Source organism: Triturus cristatus, chromosome 4_1 (assembly GCF_964204655.1).
Source record: "Triturus cristatus chromosome 4_1, aTriCri1.1, whole genome shotgun sequence".
Classification (NCBI taxonomy): Eukaryota; Metazoa; Chordata; class Amphibia; order Caudata; family Salamandridae; genus Triturus; species Triturus cristatus.
The window spans coordinates 994879755-994896598 of NC_140585.1; the positions used below are offsets into that span (position 1 = coordinate 994879755).

The window sequence follows — 16844 nt, forward strand, 5'->3', positions numbered from 1 at the left end:
ACACCATTGTCGGTTATGACAACCTTGGGAAGGCCTTCTCTTTGAAACAAGTCATCTAAGAATTCTAGTACACTATGTGAACCAGCACGTTCCACTACATTAATTTCTGGCCACTTAGAAAAATAATCCACAGCAACCAGAATGTACCAACTACACTCATTTCTGACAATGGGACCAGTAAAATCCAACACTAAAGTTTCCCAAGCCATATCTGGACAGGAACAGGACACATGGGTGGAGTAACCAACTTATGAGATTTGTCAGAATTCAAACATAAGGAACATTCTCTCACTACTCTCTCCGCTTCAGTGTCTACTCCTGGCCACCAATACATTTCTCTTACAAGTTTCTTGGTTTGAACAATTCCTAAATGTCCCTCGTGACATAATTGAATAACTTTTACTCTTAATACTTTAGGTGGAATGATCCTTCCACCACGTAAAACATTGTCATCAACTAAAGACAATTCCTCGCATACTTCCCAGAACAGTTTCAAATCCTTACATAAGAGTTTTTTGTCAGGTAAACCTTGAGTAACACAAACCTTAACTTTAGTCAAAGTATTATCCTTGGCTACAGACTCATTCCACTCTAGAAAGTCCACAGCAGGATATTCACTTTCAGTATCCATCCATGCTACTTGAATGTCATTCCACCCTTCAGTGGAAGATTCTAAAGGCAAAGGTAGTCTGCTAAGACAATCTGCTACTTGATTCTTTACCCCAGGAATATAATGTAAGTTGTATCTATAGTCAAGTAGGTGAACAGACATCCTTGCTATTCTGGGAGTTGCCTTGAGCAAACCTTCAGAGGAAAGAACTTTGTTCAAAGGCTTGTGATCACATCTTATTCCAACATGGAAACCCAGATAAAGTTTCTGAAGTGTTCAAGACCCCAGACCACAGCTAAAGTATCTCTTTCGATAACAGAATATCTCTCCTCAGCTGGAGAGAGCGCTCTGGAAGCATAGGCTACAGTCCTCTCTTTACCATTATCCTCTTTCTGTGACAATACGGCACCTAGGCCCTTATTACTCGCATCGGTAGCGATGATGCAAGGTAAACAAGGATCAAAGCCAACTAGCTCTTTTGCATTACTCAGTTCTTCCTTCAATTGAGTAAAATCACTCTGTAGATAATCAGACCACACAAAGGAAGATCTGTTCTTTAGTAATTGATGCATATTCTAAGTTTTTTCTGAAAAAATTTGGATAAATTTGCTGTAGAATTCAATGAGACCTAAAAAGGACCTCAGTTCATCTTTGTTGGAAGGGGAAGGAGCATTTCTAATAGCATTCATCAAATTCATTTTTGGCTTAATACCATTAGCAGATATTTCATGCCCCAAATAGTCCAAGGATTGAACCCCAAATTTGCATTTAAATAATTCTGCAGTCACCCTCTCTCACGGTATTTCTTAAAAACTGAACAAACTCTGTCATCATGTAAACATATTGTTTCACCCATGATAAGAATATCATGTTGGAAAAAGAGAACACCAGGCATATCTTGAAATAATTTAAACATGAGTCTTTGAAAGACAGCAGCTGCTGACGCAATCCCAAACGGCATGCGCAGAAACGGTCACATTCTTGAGGAGTCATAAATGTAGTGAGGCTTTTACTATCCTCATGTAGCACAACTTGATGATAAGCTGAAGTCAAGTCAACCACAGAAAACCACTTCATACATTTGGTAAGAGATATTAACTCATTTATCTTGGGTAAAGGAAATCTCTCAACAACAATATTTTCATTGAGAGACATCGAGTCAATGCAAAGACAAATTTTTCCATTGGCCTTGCACGCTACAACTAAAGGTGCGACCCAATCAGGAGCCTCAACCTCCTCTATAATGCCCTCATCCAATGAACATTTTAATTCCTTGATAACTTCTTCCCTGACATCCCAAGGGATGTGTCTGGACTTATGGACCTTAGGTTTAGCATGATCTTTAAGGACAATTTTGTGTACATACCCATTCAATTAGCCAACATTTTTCGAAAAATTTTCAGGCAATTCTTCATTACATTTTTGATGATAATCTTCAGACTGATCTAAAACCATGACTTGTTCGGCTCCATTGGGATTCAAGATAATGTTCAAATTCCTCTGATCTATCCACCCTAAAACTGAGGGCCCATTATGTGCAACGTATAACTTCCCAACAGATGATCTCCCTTTAAACTCAAATTTGAGTTCGCTAACCTATTAAGGAAATTTTCTCTCCAGTAAAACTTTCTGGAGCTCCATCAGGAGGCAATAAGGACGGGCCAAGAACACTAACAAAATTCTTTTCCCATTGATCTTTTTCAATGATGGTGTAGGGAGACCCTGAGTCGGCTACGATGAGCATATCTACTCCACCAAGACGTATGCAACACACAGGTTTTGACTTACACTGTAAGCTTAGAAGATTCTGTCAGACACACCTAAGATGCAGTCAACATTCTTATCAGAATCTTCACCATGGGAAGAATCTGAACATGAATCATTATTGTCATCAGTAATTAAGGTAACCTTCTTCTTTTTACCCTTATTACGTCTACAAGCTTTGGTAAAATGACTAATTAAGACACATCCAAGACACTTTTGGGTTGTAGCAGGACACTTTTTAAAATTAGCTAAGTGATTCTTGCTTCCACACCTGTAACATTTTAGTTCTCTAGTTCTATTATCCTTACTGGTGACCATCGGTGAATTGACAAACTTACTTTTAGTCTTCCTATTGACTTTGCTCACAATAGGTTTGTCAATATCACACTTATTGGTAACTTCAGCTTTGTTAACTAAAGCAACAACATCAGCTAATGGTGCTTCTCCATGAATCCATAATTGTTCTTTAACGTGTTCATTTTTAACATACATATTAATTTGGTCATGAATTAATTCCTCTTCCAAAGCACCAAATCTGCAGGTTAAAGAAAGTTTTTTTTAGGTCAGAAACAAACTCTTCAATAGTTTCTTGTTTATCTTGCTTCCTTCCAAAGAATTTATGGCGGTCAATGGCTTTGCAAACAGAAGTAGAATAATATAAATGTACATTTTTGCTGGTATTTTGTCTTGTGATTTTATGGATATTTTGTATCCTAATAAAGATTTATTGAATTGAATACACATCTAAAACTTCTAAAACATGAAGAAAAATATTAGTGTCATCTACCGAGCGAATTTTCTTATTAATTGAATTATAAACTTTTAAACCTTGAGGACCAAGAGAATAAAGGAAAATCTTTTTTTTCTTAACTTGAGATAATTCATCTTCACCATCTTCCAATGTGTCAATGTAATTTAACCCCTTCAGTGCCCATGACGAGCTGGACTCGTCATGGGCCGCGGTGGTGCTGTGCCCATGACGAGTCCAGCTCGTCATAGACCCCGCCCGCTAATGCAACGGCCGGCACTGGGCGGGGAAAGGGGCGGGCACTGAAGGGGTTAAAAAGTACTCTCTCCATTCTAACCATTTAATGGGAGGATCCCCTGTAGTAGAAAGAAATGGTTGAGATGGAGTTAAGGAAAATGTTTGTGCAGCACAAATGATGATGAATGAGCGTCTGGTAGATTTAAGACTAAGTCTCCAGAGGTGTGCCTATCACCGTAAATGACATGCAATAGTAGAAATGAAAGAAATAGTAACGCTGTCACTGAGAAGTAAAATTAGCAAAAGAGGTGTGCCTGTCACAGTGGAATAACAGGCAAAATAAGTAATAAAAACGATAATATCTTGACACAGTGACCAGCGTGCACAAAGTTCGTAAGTAGAAGTCAATAAAACAAGGTGTGCGTATCTCTGTAATAGACAAGCAGTAAATCAAAAATGAGATGAAGTACCTTGTCAATGATGTTGAAATCTCTTTGTAGTTTCCTTAAAAGTCGGCTAATAAAATAAGATGAGGTGTGCCTATCACCGGTGACAATAGGCAACTGGAAAATTCTCCGGTGAGATATGCGATCTCCACAATGGCCGTTACGTAAATTGCCTAGTGACACGTATGTTGTTGTAGAATGCCCAATGCAAAATGGAGGAAAATGTAGGACATCACACGTCGACTCTATAGAACGCAGAGACGTAGAGATGTAACATAGCTGTGGAGAACACAGAGACGTGAGGATGCAGCGCAGGCATGCACGCAACAGCATTCATGGAAGCCAGGCCGATTTAAACAGCAACAGGGCGGCACATTCCAAAGTAGCCCGTTGACAAGGGAAGTAATGATGGGTACAATGGCATGCAAAAGAAGAGAAAAAAAATAAAAAGTGTCTCGGAAATGTGTTGGTCTCTGAAATAAAAGTAAAGTTGAAAGCAGTACTCACAAAAGATGCAGATGCTTTTTCAAAGGGCCAAGGCAGCACAGGAATTAAAGAAGTGTTCTTTGTAGGTTCCAAGTGGGTTGCATGCAGGGACCTCCTAGTCGTCGCCAAAATTGTTGAGTAGAAATGATCTAGAAATCATTTAGTAGAAAGATGGTTCTTTATTGAAGTATCTGGTGAAAGAGACCAACACATCCTCACAGCAGATGCCAGCTTCCCAACTGATCATTGATGACGCCATCATTCCTGGCGTCATCAATGACATAACAAACCAAGAAGACATAATCACATGCATATATAATTAACATATGAACATAGGGTAAAAGAAGAAAGACACTTGTGATGAATAAGTAATGAAACAGTGTAATAAAACACCTACAAAAATACTAAATGAAACACAACACCCCCAAACCCTCCCCCCGCTGTCTTAATTTGACAGGACTTCTCCTCTTGTCTTCAACATATCTTATGGTCTGATTATTTTAGCTATTAGGACTCTGTGCAATTCCCCATTATTATGCACAATGCTGTTATATGTACCTATAATACTATGTTGTCATGACGTTTCTATTTTATGTTTCCCGATATATACCTTATGAGGACTTTAAGATCAGTCTTCTGTCTATGTGTCTAATCGTTATTCATCGATATCAGACATTGAGCCTGTCACACTTGTATCACGTTGGACCTCAGATATGTACAATGTACTCATATATTCAATGTTTTCTCTATTGTCTAAAATGTATAACATATTTGGAACAAAAAAATGTTACAATGATACACTGATAAACAAGATGTAGCAAAATTGCAAGGATTTTAATTTCCATATTAATTATTGTGTTAAATAACTAACCAACAACAGAGTACATTTTAATTTCAGATTATGTCCTTTGTGCATGGGCATGCAGTGATTTAACAACGAATGCATCCCTTTGTTTTGACTACTATTTGTGAATATTGCAGGTGAAAAATGTGAAGACAGGTTTGTTCATCGAGATTGCATTAGCTGCTGCCCACCGACGTGCACGTTTGAAAAGGAGTGTCTAGGGAGCAATCTTCACTGCCTCGATGGCTGTTACTGCCCAGACGGTGAGCATACCTTTCAGCCTCCACAGTCCTGTTTCAGGGAGGCAATTGGCGTTTTATCAATCTGAGGTAATGCATTTAAGTTTGCTGCTCCCTATAGAAATCTGAAGATGGATTTCAGGCCATAGTACTCTCTAGAAGCTGAGGGGAGCTTATGCGGCATGAAGTACGGAGTGAGGAGAAGTAGCGTCTTTTTTTTTTTAAAAGTGTATCTTTATAAAAACTGACCCAATGAAAATAACTTTGTTTTAACCAACACGAGCCTAGTGAGGGCGGGTAGATGCTAATGCTTGTTTTTTGTTTTGCTTGCTGTGTTCCAATAATGAGGTTTCTCGGTGGTACTGGTGGTGCTTACTCTGTCTGCGCTCCACTGGTAAGCATGGTAAAAAGAATGAGCATGATAAAATAAACGAGAATGGTTAAAGTAATGAGTGTGCTAAAAGGAATAGGAATGGTAAAAGGAATGAGCGTAGTAGAAAAAATTAGCATGGTAAAATGAATTAAAATGATAAAAGGAATGAGCGTGGTAGAAGGAATGAGCGTGGTACAATGAATGAGAATGGTAAATAAAAAAAAGTTATGTAAAAGGAATGACCGTGGTAAAAGGAATGACAAAGAAACAAGTGCTTTTTTAAAACTTTCTCTGCAGAAGGCCCTGACCTCTAGATTATGGCGCCTGCATTGCTGTGCAGCCACATATGTATCACTTTTAAAGCTGCTTTATGGTCCCTTGTACAAAGTCCAGTTCAAGAAGCACCAGTCACTTTCCACCATTTGCATATTACCACCAATAGAGCCCTAGACAGCAAAAAATGCCTTCCTGAAATCTCACAATCTCGATTTAGATCCTGAAGCTCAGCAATATTTCCTCCTTCATGTAAATCAGCCAAGAAAGTCCCCTCTCCTTCCAATCCCGCAATCCATAGTCAATTCCCTTGATGTAGTAACAATTTGAGTGAATTTAAAGGAATTCCACATGCATATGGGGATCTGGTATGTGTTCTCAGTAGGGCCTTCATCCAGACGTAACAAAGGGCACCATTAGTATGGTCCGCCCACCATACCCTCGGGAAACAGGACCGCCCACTGAGGGTGCGGCGGTCCCGCACTCCCGAATAGCATGCGCCCGCCACACTGGCGGGTGCATGGCGCATCTGCAACATTGCGCCGGGCTGTGCAGAGAGCACCGCCCGCCACAATGCCACAGAGGCAGCCTGTGCCTTTCAATGCACAACGTGACAGGCACCGCGCAGTGCCTGCCATGTTGTACATTGAAATGCAGGGGGTACCATAGGTACCCCCCATGTGCACCCCCCACCCCCCAGAATCCCTGGGGGCCCGCTACGGGCCCCCAATGTCAAACACCGCCTGCCTTCATAGTAATATGGATGGCGGTGTCTACCAGACACTGCCACCATATAAACTGCTTTTCCGCCGGTAGGCAATCGGGCGGATTGCCTACCGGCGGAAAACCGGCGGATGGTCATCCTGTCCGCCGGGGTCCCCCCTGCCATGGTAATGTGGTGGGGGGGAAATTGAATGCGGGCGGAGGTTTTTATCGGGCGGATCGCCACCGCCATACGGGCGCTGGCGATCCGCCCGCTATACTAATGGGCCTCAAAGTGTCTTGATCAGGATGCCTTTGTTTTCCATATTAGATTGCATGGAAGGGCAGAGTAGCAACTGTGCAAGAGTGGGCTGTGGGTGTGGTCCCATGCTCCCATCCTCTGAGGCATTTTGGTAATTAGCTCTCTAACTGACTAATCTGACAGAGACTACTAGCCACAGATTCCTTAACATAGAATTATCCCCAGGCGTGAGACTGGACCCGGAAACCTTTCTTGCCCAGCATCTCTGTGCGCCGGAGGCGGCACCTCGCAACTCCGCCCTGATGTCCTCTGCGGGTGTGACATCAGCGAGGTCACATAAGCCCCACCCCGGCGCGCTGACATCAGTTTTCTTCTTTTCCGCGTGCAACGCGGGCCCGGATCGTGTTCCTGGCCTGCTTCAGGCCTTCTTTTTACGCTTGGCGTTTTTTTGGGTACAGTGTGTGAATGCCTTCGGGCTTCAAGACGTGCTCGTCTTGAGTGTGCCAGATGTCAGCGACGGATCCTCACCCCATCTCTATGTGGTGTTTGGGGGAGCACCATGACTCAACGGACTGCGAGGCGTGTCAGCAAATGAAGCCGAAGTCCCGGCGGGAGCGCCGGATGAAACTCCTTTCGGCACACATGTCCAGGTCGGCGACGGCCCCGCGTCCGTTCCCCGCGGACGACTTCAAGCACTGCCGCTTCCGTCTCCGACATCGTCCTTCTCCCAGGCCGCAAGGGTGTCACTCACCTGTTGGTAAGTGTCGCAGTGTGTCCCCGAGGCACGGTCCCGGCCTGATGGGGGTGCCGGTTCTCCGCGGGTGGTGCAGCCCCTCTCATCGCCACCCTATCCGCCGTTCCCTGGTGTGGGGGCGACCAGAGCCCAGATGGAGGCCTATGGGGCAGCCTTGCAGGTCTCTTTGGCTCTTCCTTCTTCTCCTTGCCGCATGCAGGAACTTTTGCGGCGTCGCCGGCGGCTCCGGCACCAACAGGTTCGGATCCAGGTTCGGAGGATGTGGTGCCGTCGGGGTGCGGCCCCTCAGGGTTCTCTCCTTCGGACCATGGCGCCTCTGCCTCACTGCAAACCCCTGCGGGGGTCCCTGTGGTGTTGCGGGAGGTTGCAGGGGTGTGTCCTCGAGTCCCCCTTGGTCCTTCGGGCAGGCTGCAGCCTTGTCCGAGCCCGAGGTGACGCCGCTCAGGTGCCGGCGGCTGCTGGCCCTGGCGGCGCCGCAGGGGCTGGCTAGGAGTTGGGGCGTGTCCCTGGGCCCTCCACGCAGGCAGCTGCCTAGTCAGAGGCCGAGTTGACACCTTTTCGGCAACGTTCCTTAGCCGCCCCGGCTCTGACCTAGCCCCGGTCTTCCACGCCTCGCATTGTGGCAGAGGTCGTTCCGGCGTCCCATTCGGCAGAGGTTGACGTTAACTTGATGCCGGTGGTGGACTCTACGGCGCCGGGCCGACTTTGGGTCATTGATTCGTCTTCAGACGCCCCCTCTTCTCCAGAGGTTTGGCAGCTGTTTGTTTCATCTTCTCCGGAGACGGGTCGCCGCGTCGTGGCTTTTTCCCCCGGCGTCTTCTAAGGACGGCTCTTTGCCGTCACCGCGCCCGCAGTCTTTGCCGGAGGCACCTCAGGTTCCCCAGTCATCGGTCCACCCTCCCCCTTTTCGAGCTTGGCCTTTTCTTCCTCCGGTTGGGCTTGGGGGACGGCTGCCTTAGCTTGCAGCCATCACCCATGGAGGAACTGCTTTCTCCGCCGCGGGGTCCTACGGAGGCAAGTGCTGCCTTCGCTCTGGCTGTTTCTACGGCTGCAGGAATCTTGCGCATGGGGGATCCAGCTGCCCATTTCCCCACGGATCATCTGCTGGAGGTTCTCCATCAGGGCTCTGGTGGACGGGAGCTGCTTCTTCCCTTCGATGCTGCGCTCCACAATTCTCTTTTGGGGGCCTGGGGGTGCCCTGCCACGGGGGACCCGGTGCCCCAGCCTCTTCTGCACCACCACCGTCCTACTCTGCATGATCCTGTCTGTCTTTCCCTCCACCCTTCTACCAGGGGCCCTCATTTACAAACTGCCTTTCCCTCCTTGCCATCGGTGTTGTCACCTCCGTCACAGGAGGCCCGCTGGTTAGATTCCTGGGGGCGCAAAATCTTCGCCTCCTTCAGTGCTGCCTTGCGGGCCCTTAACACTCTGTGTGTTGGCCAGAGCCACTTCTTGCTTATGGGATTCGGTGGAGTCCCTTATGTCTTCCGCTTCTCAGGAGGGTGCCTGCGTTGATCTGCGGCACCATGTGTTGGATGGCCGGGAGCTGGCGGCGTTTATTCTTCGCTCGGCTCTGGACGTTTCGGAGGTGCTTGGTCGTACCATGGCTACTTCGGTGGCCCTTTGTCGCCATGCCTGATTACGGGATAGTGTTTTCCCTGAGAATGTTAGAGAACGGCTGGTTGACCTCCCCTTTGATGGCGCTCTGTTGTTTCACGCCCCTGCGGATTCTGCCATTCAAAGGTTTCTTGCGGGGCTTTGGCCCCCTCCTCCTCTTCCTCCTCATCCCCCCCCTCAGTGACCTGACGGTCGGTCTGTCTTTTGGGAGGTGTTCTTCCGTTGTTTTCCTGGGACCTTGTAACAGGTAGCCCAGGTTGTGTGTTTTATATGGTTGATGTGCCTTTGGGGTCCTTTTGTTGGGCCCTTGGTGCTGTTGGCTGCTGGTCTGGCCCTTTGTTGACTTGTTTTGGCTGTTGGTAACCCGGTAGGCCCTGGGATTAGGCCTTCGGCGTCTTCTTTATGGGCTGCTTGGTAAGCCGTCTGTGGGTTTTTTTCTGCAAGTCTTTCTGTTTTGTCCTCTGCTGCAGAATATGTTTCCTAAGAGGGGTTCCCATGGTTCCTGGGATGTCACGTAACTTACCCTATGTGGGGTACTGGTAGCTATTATATAGGTCTGTCCTGTGCTGGGGAGGTGTGGTCCCATTTTTTGGGCTCCTTGCTCTCCGTGGCGTCACGGTATGTCTCAGGTTTGATCTTCTTGCCACTTGTCTTGGTACAGCTTGCGCTGGGTCCGTCCTTCTCCTTGTCACCTGCTGTCTGCGGCATCGTGTTGTGGCGGTTCCGCACTTTTGTCCTGTGTTTTGGCCTAGCCCTCTGTCTGCTGCTCCAGACCTCTGTGTTTTGGTGGCCGGCTTGGGCCCGTCCTCCTCCCTCTTTCTCTTCTGCCAGTTCCTCCACTTCTTCGTGGGTCAGTGTGTGTGTGTTCCTGGCCCAGCCCCTCCCTTGGGGTGTGTTCTGGCCCTCCCTGGCCTCTGCCTTCGGCGGGCGTCTGCCTTGTCCTGGGTGCGCGGTTCCGTGATGTTGACTGTTGCTGGTGGCGCATGCTCGTGTAGGGCTTCTTGTTCTACTCCACCGTTGTGTTCTTGATGTGTTCCCTTGCACCCCTGCCTCTGGTTCCGCTGGGGCTTTGCGCGCTGGTGCTTTCTAGTGGGCAAAAGAATGATGGATTTAACCCAGATCTCTTGACTGGGGGAGAATGTCTGCATTGTCAGCATTCCGTCCATCAATTGTTTGTTGTAACGCTTTTCGCCCTAAGTGGGATGGGTATTCCCAGACGTGGGACCCGTGCTCACTACGCCACTGGAGTCAAGCTATCCTGGCTGATGACGGCTGATAGCCAGAAACCGGTCCTAGGATGCTTGATTCCGGTCCAGGGAAGACATGGCTTGGCAGTTCGAGCTGGACTGTTCCCATGAGGCACAGGGTCAAGACTGATTTGCATATGGCCATGTCTAAACTGGGGTGGTGTAGTGGGCAAAAGAACGATGGATTTAACCCAGATCTCTTGACTGGGGGAGAATGTCTGCATTGTCAGCATTCCGTCCATCAATTGTTTGTTGTGGTGCTTTCTTCTTCCGCCTGTGCTGTTGGCGGTGGAGCTGTTCCGGCCTTACCCGCTGCTTGCGGCCAAGGTGTATTTAGCCCTTCTCTCTTTCTGTGCATGTGTTGCTTACGGTGGGCCCTGCCTCTGGTCTACCTCTTCTCACTGGGTTCGAGGTGGCCCTTGTGTTCCTTGAGGTTTTTAGAGCGCTGTCTGCCCCTGCGGGGTGTTGGGCACTCTTCCTTGGTTGGGCTTAGGATATCCTGGCCTTTTCCTTCTTGTTCTTGTGCCATGTCCCCTACTGGGGCCCTGGTCTCTCCTGGTGGGGAGGCTCTCTCACAGGCCCTCCTCCCTTCTGGGTATGGCTAGGGTATCTATTCTACGTTAAGGAATCTGCGGCTAGTAGTCTCTATGAGATGTACAAGTTACTTACCTTCGGTAATGATGTATCTGGTAGAGACGATTCTAGCCGCAGATTCCTTCATGACCCGCCCTTCCTCCCCGTTCTGCGAGGACCCTCAGCTTGGTTTTCTGCGCTCGTCTCCCTCTGGGTGGCTGGTCTTCTGTGGGGGCCCTTTCGTTTTCTGTCAGTCGGGCTTCCCTCCAGCTGGGTTCTCTCCAGTGTATGGGCCTGCTTTTGCTCTTTTTCCCTTGTTGTTACAATTTCTGATCCCCTTGCGGTCTTCTACGCTAAGGGTTCTTTTGCCTGTCCTGGCCTCCTGCTCCTTTCGGAGGCTCTGGCCCTCCTTGACTGTGTAGTCTGAGGGTGAATTGCTGTTGCTCCTCTGTTCTGGGCTTGTGGCCCTTTGAAGTGTGGTCTGTGGTTGCAGTCTCTCTCTTTCACTTATGGCGCTTTCCACTGCTTGTGCCTCCAGCCTGGCTATCACCTTGGCTTGCACGGTGGTTTCACAGAGGAGTGCTTTCCGCTATCCCTGCTGTGACTTTACTGATGTGGCATTCTGGTACTTTGGTGCTCACTGGTGCTATCGCCTGGCTTACACAGTTGTTCCTCAGAGGTGGTCTGCTCTTTTCCTGCTTGGCTTTCCTGTTGTAGCCTCCTGGCGCCTCGGTGCCAACTGTTGCTGTTCCTCACCTTTTGTCTCTCTCCCTTTGTTTCTTGGGGTTTTTCGCACACTGTTCTCATGCTCTTCTCCGTTTTGTTGTTATGGCTCCGCGTTGTGGCGCGGAAAATTTCTACAAAGCAAACTGACATCAGCGCGCCGGGGTGGGGCTTATGTGACCTCGCTGACATCACGCCCGCGGAGGACGTTGGGGTGGCGTCGCTAGGTGCCGCCCCGGCACGCAGAGTTGCTGGGCAAGAAAGGTTTCCTGGTCCAGTCTCACACCTTGGGATAGTTCTACGTTAAGGAATCTCCGGCTAGAATCGTCTCTACCAGATACATTGTTACCGGAGGTAAGTAACTTGTACTTTTTGCTGTGCAGTCAGATAGTAAAAGTCAAGGTATGGGGCAGCCTTTTCTACTGGGAGAGTTAGCTTGACTTGTGATATCCCGTGTCTGTCCTTTGCCCATATTCGGTCTCTGACTAGCCCATCAATTTTGTGGAAACCCCCGCAGGAATTCATATTGGCAGAGGGGAGAAGAAATACATAACTCAAGGGAACAGAACCATGTCAGAGAGAAATATTCTTACCATGACTAAAAGAAGAAGTATTAGCCATAATTTAATGGATTGCCTGAAGGAGGTCAGTGCAGCAATTATGTTCCTTTTCAGCAGTTCTTCCTCAGTTCTAAATATGTAGAACCCAAGATAATTATTAGTGGTAGGTTCCCATTAAGGAACATCTCCCACTTCCGGTGGTATTCAGCACCATTGGGTTCACACACAAGATACCCATAAGACTTGCTCCAGTTCATCCTCTCCCCTGACAGCCTGCCAAATATCTTGAGAGCCATAATCGCCCCCTGTATATCCAATCTCTCCACACAAATACAAAAACATTTCATCTGCATATAATGAAATGTAAAGAGGTTTAATATTGATCTGGATACCCTGATAACAATGGCCCTTTCAAATAATGGCCTCCATCATTCTATCGAATAGGATAAAGGGTAGCCCTGCCTTGTACCCTTAATGACATTACAGTCCCCGGAAATCAAATCTCCTGTTCTAATGCGGTCCAAAGGGTTGGTGTATAACGGTTTAGTTCAACTTAGGAAGTCATGTCCCAAACCCACATTGACCATAACAGCATGTAAAGCCTCCTATTGAAGGGAGTCGAGGCCTTTTCAATATTGATTGAACTCACCAGCACCTTGGGTTAGTCATGTAGGGGTGGATCCAAAACCTTCACCAGCCTTTTATGTTAGGCATTGTGCTATGCTTTGTCAAAAAAAATCGGTTTGGTTGGATTGGATCAGACCAAAAGTCTTTTGGAGCAATCTATTTGTTAATATCTTGCTCAATATCGTTTATTGGACATTGAACATTGAGAGTAGTCTGCAGGAAGAGGCATATGTGTGATTTTTTTAGGTGGGGCACAATAACCTCTTTCCTCATTGTGAGGGTAAACATCCCAACTTCCTGGCTTCATTGAAGCTCGCAGTTAGCTTGGGGGCCAACGTGTCCACAAAGGCTGCATACAATTCTATTTGAAGATCTTCTGAGTTAGGTAGCTTGTCCTGGCCAGCTCTATATAGCAGCACAGGCTTTATATAGCAGCACAGGCATGCTGCACCAGAATATCTGGACTCAGAAGTGTTGTATCATGTTTCAAGAGTGTGACCAATTTAGCATTCAATAAGTAGTCCTGTAACGCTTGTCTATCACTCTCACCTCAAAGAATATATTAAGTCTTGAATACCCCATTGATTTCTGATCGGGAGTGTATCAGGTTGCTTATTTCATCATGGATATTTAAAATTGAGGAGTGCTTCTTATCCAGGCTAGCTAGCCACACCAAAAACCTTCTCGCTTTATCGCTTTGATCATACATTTTTTAATAGTAGCACTTATAATCATACCCCTTGAAGCATTCCACTAATGTCAGAAACTGTTCCTTCTCATCTCTCTACTGAATTTATGACCTGTGGGTCTCGCAGTGACTGCCTCTCTAAATCATTTAGTAGCTGTTCTTCTTGTTTATATGTATCTTGTGCAAGTGTGACCTTATCCACACAGTAGCAGCTCTACCCCCCTAACTACTGTATTGAACGTGTCCCACTCAATCAGTGGTGCGGGTGCTCTAGCTTTGTTTTCAGACAAGTAAACATGAATCTCCTCCCCCAACTCTGCCTTAAAAACTGGGTCCTCTAACGATTCAATATAAAATTTCCAGGTTAGGATAGTCGTCAGAGGAGCAGCCCAGTTGAGGGATTGCACAAAGGAGTTATGGTCTGATCAAGTTTTAGCAAGGAGTTCTACACTAAGAAATTCTGACACAGTTTGTGTGATTGAAGCCCTTGCACCGTAAAAAACAGATTTTATTCAGAAGAAAATCTCAGCAATATTCAGGAATGCATAGAATCTTTGAATTGTTTTAGGACCCCTTTGACCAAAATTACCCTGTGTCTTAACAGCTTCACAATTTATGATATTGATAAAGCGGAGGCATCGTATTCTAAAATAAAGAGGTATGTTTACCAGATAAAGAGTCCCAACATTCTGTCCTACTTGGTCATCACATCTACCTAAGCAATAGGGGCTATGAATAATTCATTTTGGACTTAATTAATTAATTAATTAAATAATAAATGTGGTTGAAAGCAGAGACTGTACAGAATACGTTTACTATACACTGTCAAAAACCAGATCATTAAAGAAGGGGAGAGCGAGGTGCCAGTCATGATGCGATTTGGCATTGACATCCCCAAAGTAAAAACAGTCTGACCTTAACTTAGTAAACAGTTTCCCGTCAGGAATATCTGACTTACACTTGGTGGCTGGTACAAGCAGCATATCGTTGCTCTGGGAAACGCATGTGGTATATGTGCAGCAACACCATAATAATAATAATAATAATAATAATAATACGGCTAAGAAGTGAAGGGCTTAACATTTCAAAGCAAAGTTAGTTACAATTACAGCAAAATAGCTCAAAAATATGTGGGAAAGAGAAGTTATTGTGAAATTAAAATAAACCAACACCATTACCTAGAAAAGAATGTGAAAGTAAAAATTCCTTTTATTCTCTGGGGAATGGTAGATTGGGATCTAAACACCCACCATGACTGATCTCTGATGGAGTGTGGTTGGAATAAAGTCGGAAGCTCATCCCGGGCAAAAATGTTAACCTTCAGGCTAATGAATTATGAACTCAAATCCCTTTACTAGTGACTGTTTCTGTTATATCCTGAGTTTTACTTATTGTAATTAGCCTAGGTCTTCCTAGCTGCTCAGCCAGTGTGAGAGATGGTAACGGAATGTTGGTGTGACTGTGATGAATGGAATGCCTGGGTGCCTGTGTGGGTGAGTGATGACAGTTGGAGATGGGCTGAGCAGCTAGGCAGGCTGCTCCTGGTGGGGCCGTGGTATGGGCTGTAACAAGGGCCTAAGTTGTGGCTGGAGTAGGAGCTGGTACATGGCTAAACCTAGACTGATGCTACCTGGAACTGGAACTAATAAAGAAGGCTTTGAAACCTACATCATGGCTTCCAGTGTATACTTCATGTAAGAGTACAACAGTTTCCTTCTTCTCACTGGTCCTTTTTTGTGGCTTTGCAGCCAGCATCCAGAATCATCAGCACCAGGGTAGATCAGTCATGAACAAGAACGAGGCCAAGAATGTGAACAGCCTCTTTGTTAAACGCTACAGCAACCTTTTAGCCAAGCTACATGGACGAGTAATAGAAGTAAATAAAATCTAATGATTTATCCATGCAGTTGTATTTTTAGAGTGTTAATTTGGAGTTTGCATAATTTTTCTAACATAACTTACAAAATTCTGATTTTTCCCCATAGTTAAGAGCATATCTTTGCAGCCTTCTGTAGAAAAAACGCCTTTTTTGCATGGCACCTTTTTTTAAATTAAATCTTTTTATTAAACAGCATCGACAAAATTCACCATTGTAATGCACGAGCAAGGGCATGACCAATTCCAAATTTTTTATCTGGATCACAGTAAGTCCAATAGCATTTTACAGTACAAGACAAATCAAGGGGTCTCAAGAGTCTGAGTCATGCAAAGGAGTCGGAGGAGTACAGATATCGCCTCTGTAGTGGTTCCATGGCCCCCGCACTCTATTCCATTTCCCAGGGCACCATCTTGCAACATAGACCGACTTCTCCCTAAACATACACCAATCTAGGTCCTCCTTCCACTTTCCCAGTGTAGGTGGTTGAAGGGCCCCCAAGTGCTGTGCAATATTCCTTTTCGCAATCATTAGTGCCAGAGTTGCCCATTGTGTGGTGTAAGAGGTAAGATCCGTAGGTTCCCAAATGTTTAGAAGGCACCTGCGAGCCTCGGGTCGCAGGTCAATATTGAGTACCTCCCGTAAAGTGCAATGTATGGCTTGCCAATAAGACTGTCTGTGCACACAGGACCATAAGATATGTATAAATGTGCCAATCGCCCCGCACCCCCGTCTGCACTCCCTATTTGCTGCTCTGTCCATACATACCAAGGCCGTCCCTGTGATGTAAATCCTGTGCAGAATTTTGAGTTGTACCAATCGTAGCCTTGCCTGGACTGCTACTACTCTCGGGGAGGAGAATGCCTCCTGCCAGTCTTCCTCATCCAGTTCTAAGCAGTCTCTAACCCATTTCCCCTTCAATGATTGTAGTGGATCCCCCATATAATTAATCAATTTTTTGTAGATCAGGGAGATGGTTTTCTCGGGGAGGTGGCCATCTAGGAAATTTGTCCTACAAGGGGGAGGCCTCCAGCAGTGTAGACTTACTAGTAACGTGGGTGAGCAAGGCATGCCGCCTTTGAAGATACCGATAATATTCAGTATCCGCCATGCGGTACTGCTGTTGGAGGGAGGCGAAGGGAAGAATAGACTCCTTACCCCAGATGTCTTTGATCTGTGAGATTCCAATAAGGTC

General features: G+C 46.2%; 1 protein-coding gene across 1 annotated transcript in view; it reads left to right on the top strand.

Moving 5' to 3' along the window:
* OTOGL (otogelin like) overlaps positions 1–16844 on the top strand; it is a 939358-nt gene that overhangs the window by 125897 nt on the left and 796617 nt on the right. The window contains exon 13 of the mRNA XM_085653920.1: positions 5273–5398. Coding sequence (XP_085510046.1) covers positions 5273–5398 — 126 coding nt within the window. The remainder of the gene's footprint in view (positions 1–5272; positions 5399–16844) is intronic.